This window comes from Aptenodytes forsteri, unplaced genomic scaffold (genome assembly GCF_000699145.1).
Source record: "Aptenodytes forsteri isolate BGI_AS27 unplaced genomic scaffold, ASM69914v1 Scaffold373, whole genome shotgun sequence".
NCBI classification, from domain to species: domain Eukaryota; kingdom Metazoa; phylum Chordata; class Aves; order Sphenisciformes; family Spheniscidae; genus Aptenodytes; species Aptenodytes forsteri.
The window spans coordinates 361,380-367,689 of record NW_008795579.1 but is presented as its reverse complement, the minus strand read 5'-3'; the positions used below and the strand labels follow the sequence as shown (position 1 = coordinate 367,689).

Sequence of the window (6,310 nt, the reverse complement as noted above, 5' to 3'; positions counted from 1 at the left end):
CCCACCTGTCCCCCCTAGGGGACATCGCTCTCTTCACATCACCCTGCCTTGAAATGATGGAGAGAGAGCAGGTTTTCAGGTGCTACCCCCTTGAGAGAGAGCTGGAGCGGGGGGGGGTCCCTGGCCCCTCGAGGGGCTAGGGAAGGTGCAGGCCTGGGGGCTGCTATGGCCACTCTCTGGGGGTGCACAGGGTTCAGCACATAGGGCAGCGGGGCTGGGGGCTCTTCCTCCAGCCAGGGATGCACATCCATCTTCACCCACTTTGTGAGGCCAGAGCTGGGGTGCTCCCAGGCCTCCAGTGCCCCCGTGCTACCCTGCCCACCAGGGTCCCACTGCAATGGGGCAGCTAGATGGAGGCAGGGATCAGGCCTTTTTCCCCAGGTCTCCCAAGGGCAGCTGCACCCCGTGTGTCTGCCCAAAGAACCAGAGGTGCCAGGTGCAGGCTGTATCCCTAAGGTGATCCTGCCTCCAGTGGGCATGCTCTACAACCTCTTCCTTCCCCTTAAACTAGCCCTCCCATCCTTGCAGGTGATCCCATTCAGCCACTTCAGGAGATGAGCCCCCTCATTTCCACCTGGAAGTCCTCCTGCCTTCCCATCCTGCAAGCCACTGAGGTGTCCAGCAATTCTCCTGGGGCTGCCCCGATGGGTCCCTTCAGGAAGCTGCTCCTTCCTGCAGCTCTGCCCCCACCCCATTTTTCCCTAGTCCTCCCTCCCTGACTGCTGGGAAAGTGAGTCCAAAGCTACGAACCCCCTGCCTGGACAGCCCACGTGGGAGCTCTGGGCCCCAGATGGTGGCCTCATGGAGCCTTGCAGCCCAGAGCAGACAGGGCAGCGGGACGACTAGGGCTGGAGTGAGCCTGGACCAGGAGTGGGGCTTGGCAAAGGGCTGTTCCCTGGGGCTCCTGCGGGAGGAAAGCCTGCTCAGAGTGAGCACATGCCCCACCTTGTGCGTGCTCAGGTCTCCAGGTGACCCCAGACACACTTTTTGTGGGGGCATGAGCATTCTCACCCTGCCCCAGTGCTCAGCTGCTCCCAGCTCCTGCCAACTCCATCCTGCTCCCTGGGATGATGGCTGCCCGTGTCTAGTGTCACTCAAAGGTGATGGGAGCTGTGCCACACACCCAGCCTGACCTCAGAGCCTCTTAGCAGGATTACCCTTGCTTGTGGGCACTCTGCCTTCCTTGGCATTAGCCTGTCTTCCCAGTGCCCCCGCGTGTCATCACGCACTGCAGGTGCCCAGTGCACCACAGGAGTAGCTTTATGCATGCCACAGTTCTGGGAAACGCCCTCTCCACTGACTGCATGGGACCCCCAGAGCAGAGGGACAATGTGGGGATTGCAGTACGAGAGAGATTTCAGGAGACACCTCAGCTCCCAGACGTGGCCTGCAAAAGACTGTTCCCTGCCTCAGTTTCCCTCCCTACTGTCCTAGTCTGAGGTTGGTTCCTGTCCCTGCCAGCCACCCCCAACACAGCGAGGGATGAGTAGGGGTGTCTCTGCTCCTCAGGGAGGCCCCAGCACACAGGGGAGGTGGCAATGCCTGCACAGTTCCCCCCTTCCTCTGGCATGAGGGGAGAACAGCTAGCTGTGTCCTGGGGTGCCTCCAGACTGCTGCAGTGGATCGAGTCCCACAGCATCAGCCCCAAGGCAAGGCCAAGGTGGCAGGTGCAGGTGAGAGGGGTTGCCTGCATGCCCGTTTTGTAATAGGTATAAGTGGCTCCGCAGATCTACGCCTGAGCTGTGACCCCAGCTAAGCTGCCAGGAAAAGCCTGCCTGGGCACTGGGCACTGCGCAGGTCCAGTCCTGCCGCCCACACTGCCACGACCTGGCCAGGCCTCCATCCCGGGGTCTGGGGACTTGCCCCAAGACCACCCACCTCTTCCCAAGGGGCCGTCTGCATGGCCAGACAGGCCCAGGTCCATTTTGCCACCAGCTTTGAGCCCCCTGGGTGGAAAAAACGCTTGGGCAGCTCCCCGCCCCAGCGGCTCTCAACTGCCAGACCCCCAACCCTGCTGCATCCCCCACCCCACGGTTAATCTTGGCCTCCTGTTTAGGAAAGTTAAAGCAGTTCAGAGCAGGGCCAGATGATCACCCAGATTAAAGATTTAATGGTACCACCACAGCCAGCTCAGCATCTCGGCTCTGGGCTGGTGGGTCAGTGTGTCAGTGAGTCAGCACATCATGCACATGCGTGTGGACAACCTCCCCCCAACACACATGGAAACACACATTCACTGCGACAGGGAAGATGCTGTGTTGCTGGCGAATGAAAACATGGTATCTGGTGTCTTTGTGGGATGCCTCCCTGCCCACCCCCCCAGGTTGCACTGGCTAGAGCAAGAGTGCTGATACAGGGAGGGAGCAGGGAGACTATAAAGACACTGTGCACATCCCCGTGCGCTTACCTGAAATCCACACCTGCAACTCTTGGCACGTGTATGGCAGCACACACTCCTGGGGGCACAGACACCGATAAGGTGCCCTGTTGTGTCAGCAACGCACGTGCTGGGTCTGTGGGAGTGCCTAGAAGGCTGAGGTATCTTGCAGGTGCAGTCAGCTTTTCCACACAGGTGGAGATATTTTGGGGAGTGTGGGTGATGGCCATGCTGCCCCTGCAGCCTGGGGGGATGCCCACTGCGGCTGGCTGATGAAAGCTGCCCTTTGTCCGCTTGCAGGGCACAGCACAGGGCCAAGCTGGGAAAGCAAGTGGGTTTGTCCCCAGATAAAACAGCCCCAAACTGAGCTTTGAGCGGGCACTTGCGCAACAAGGACCCAGGCCAGCCATGTGGGATCCCAAAGGGATGAGCAGGCAGCATTGCCTCCCACTCCAGAAGCATCCCACCCCAAATTACGCAGGAGACTCCCCATCACCCATCAACTTGGGCATTGCCATACTCTATGACTGGCTGCTCTGGGGTTGAGACTGAGGTCACTGCGTGGTGTTTAGGGGAACATATGAGCAGGGATTGGGGAGGTCAGTGAGACATGATTACGGTACAATCTCTGGTATTTGCAGTGGGGGCACAGGATTTAGGGGTGGCCTGTGGCTCACCATTTAAGGTCACCCCCCTGGGGCCAGAGTCTCCAGAGCTATGGCATTGTGCGCTCCGTTCGGGACTGATCCAGGTGGAGAACAGCATCTTCAGGTTGGGCTATGCCCCCCAGTAGTACCTGCCCTGCTGAGAAACAGCTGCTTTGATGCTCACATTACAGGACACCCCTCTCCAGCCCCCAGTGAGGTGGTACCTGGTTTCCGGCCCCTACCCTATCCCTGGGTCCCCCATCCACAGGGAAGAGCCCCCTGCATAGCCATGCTCACACAGGGTCTCAATGTGCAACACCCCATGGCCTCCAGGAAGTCCCAGAAGCACCACATCTCCCCTCACCTCCCAGCACAGCAGTGCTGTACACAGCTGCTGCTAATGGCTTGCAGCTCCTGTGCCACTCCAGCCCCAGAGCCCAGCATCCTCCCAGCCAGAGCCTGAGGTGTCTAGGCCAGGAGGAGGACCTTCTAGCCAAGCAGGACCATTTCCCCCACGCCATTCATGCAGGTGGTGCCAGGAGAAAGCAGTCAGAGCCTGGATGTTGCATTTCCACCCATTTATTGGGGAAGCTGCACCAACATATTAAAATAAATTAAAAGCACAGGCCGTGTGGGTGCATTGCATACGTGAGTATCAGGAAGGCAAAGGCAGAGTGGGATCTTCAGTAGAGAGGTGGGCAGACAGGATGGAGCACCAGGGAGTTCCAACAGTGGCAGAAACCTCTACCATAAAAGTAGTAATAACTACAAAACTAGAGGTACAAAAAAATCTGTACCTTTAGTATGGTCTTAAAGGCAAAGTCTGAGTCAGACCTCCTCGTAAGGAGGCACTGGGGTGGAAGAGACCTGTCTGGTGGGGTGGGCAGCAGGGAAGAAAAGTACAAAACCCAGGGAAATGAAAGGGGAAATACACAGGATCTGGCCAGGAAGCAAGGCCATCCTTCATAGCTCCATATCCTCCTGGGAGCAGAGGACCATGTCTAGTCACTGCAGTTTTGGGGTTCTTGACAAAGTCATACCCTTCATCCTCATCTTCCAGGCCTGTTATTTGTGCCTCATTCAACCTGTCCCCAACAATAGGCCCAAATTTGATGCAGGAAGATTTGTTGCAGTAGAGGAAAAAAGCAGGACTGCCTCTTGTCCACCGGTTTCCCACTTGGAGGAAACAGACCCATTCCCACCTTCCATTCTGCTCTCAAGGAGGCCAAGTCCCAAACTGTCACCAGACACTCTGAATGTGAACAAAGGAGGGCCCCCTCACCCCACACACAGAGGGGAACATGACCACCAGAAATGTGGGATCAGCTTGGGACCAGAGGAATGCTACCAGTCAGGGCAGGGATGCCCAGAGTCACCAACCACCCACAGCTCAGACTCAGGCAGTCTAATGTGGCCTTAGCTCTGTCCCACATGTCCCCAAAGACCCCTGCCCCAGGTGCTCTCTGGAGACAAACCCTGCTCCCTCTGATGAGACTCTCTCCCTCCCTCCCTCCCAACCTTTTCAAAGGGGTCCATTGCACCACGGTCTGACTCCAGCTCAAAGGAGCTCTCCAGGTCTCCCCCTGCCCACCCCAGAAAGGCAGTCCTGGAGAAGGGGGGTACCCAGCACAGCTCTCCCAACCCTAGCTACAGCCACAGGCATCAACAATCATGTCAGGGATGTCAGTCTTGACAATGTTGCTATTGCGATCGAAGTAGAGGACAGAGAGGGGCCGGCGTCGCGTGGGCACACAGCAAGAGTGCCCTGATGCCTGGATGTTGTTAGCTTTGACAAGGTTGAAGACAGCTGTGTGGAAAGAAGAGGCCATCCCAGGGCTGCCTGCCACATGTAGAGGGCACTGGCCCACACAGTAGTTTATCTGGTAGCCCTCAGGCTTAATGATCCAGTCGTTCCAACCAATGTCACGGAAATCCACGTAGTAGTCCTTGCGGCAGCAGAGGTTGGAGTTCTGGCTGCAGCGGAGGCTGCGCTTGGCCACGTGGTGTCCCGGCTCCCGCACCTTTGCCTCGGCCACCAAGAAGGGCTGGTGGGACCGGCTGGCATTGACTATTGCCGTGATATCACCCCCATCCCCATGGCTTTCCAGTTCCAGCCGCAGGGTCCTGCGCTCTCCCCCAAAGAAACTCTGCAGGGCAGGCATGAGGGTGAAGGCATGCCAGCCACTGCCCTTAGCACTCAGTCGCCTCTCGCTCAGCAATGTGCGATTGCCCCCCACCAAATCACCTTCCCCACCAGCAAGGAAGATTCTCAGGGTGAGGCTGGCTACCAGGTCTCGGGGAACTCGAAGGTAGAGCCAAAGCTGAGCCTGCAGGATGTGAACATCCTGGTCTTGTGTACGGCTGAACTGGAACTGCAGCCCCAAGCCAGAGGGAGATGTGAGCTCTGAGGGGAGAAAGGGATGAGGAGGTGAATGCTGCAGGATGCTAGGGAAGGTAAGGCTGCACCACCATCCTGCACATCAAGGCCAATCTCTTTCAGCTTATTCTCAGGAAAGACCTACAAACTTCCCTCCCTCCACAGGGCCCTCAGTCCGTCCCATTCCCTGCCTTGGGAATGCTACCTGGAGGGGGGCAGTGTTGGAATGGGGGACTGTCCCATCCTGCCTGGCAGAATGGGCACAGAAGGGGGCAGGGGGCACCTGCTCTCACCTGGCCCTTCTGGCCCTTTCCCTTTGCTGCACAGCACAAGGCTGGAGTGTGTTTCCAGCACCCCCCCACCCCCGAGCTAGTCCTTGCAGCTCCTGGGTCCAACTACTGGGAGTCCCAGGGACCCTGGGTTGCCCCCACCCTTCAGGAAGGGGACAGGCATTGCAACACTTCAGGTGTAAGGTCCCAACTGGCCCATGCAGGAGCAAAAGAGAGGCCATCTCTCCTTCTCCCAGGCTGAACCTTCCTGCATCAACAGTGCTGGGAGGTCACCAGTGCAGAGCAGGTGCATTAACTAATGATTTAATTACAGCCTGCATGGCTCCAGGCACCCTCACTTCACTGCGAGGAGGCAGATGGCCAGGACCCTGGCCCCAGCAGTGCTGCAGAGCCCCGAGGTTCAGTGGCTGCACATCCTTGTGGGTCCCCACCATCCCAGGGCAGGGAGACCCTGTCCCAGGGGCCGGCCCAGCAGGGGCCTGCCCAAGGTCTCCCGCGGTCTGGCACCGGGCACAGCCCTGCTCACCCCAGCCCCGTCGGGGGCCCCGCGCACCCACCTGGCTCCGCGAAGCTGATGATCTCGTAGCCCCGCTCGTCGTCGTCGGGGCCCCGGCGGGCA

The 6,310-nt window shown here is 58.6% G+C and overlaps 1 protein-coding gene across 1 annotated transcript in view; it reads right to left on the bottom strand.

Moving 5' to 3' along the window:
• Nucleotides 1-4,667: 4,667 nt before the first annotated feature.
• LOC103901412 (inhibin beta C chain) overlaps nt 4,668-6,310 on the bottom strand; it is a 12,286-nt gene continuing 10,643 nt past the window's right edge. Inside the window, exons 3-4 of the mRNA XM_019472851.1 lie at nt 6,249-6,308; nt 4,668-5,428 (exon numbers count right to left, since the gene is read on the bottom strand). Coding sequence (XP_019328396.1) covers nt 4,668-5,428; nt 6,249-6,308 — 821 coding nt within the window. The remainder of the gene's footprint in view (nt 5,429-6,248; nt 6,309-6,310) is intronic.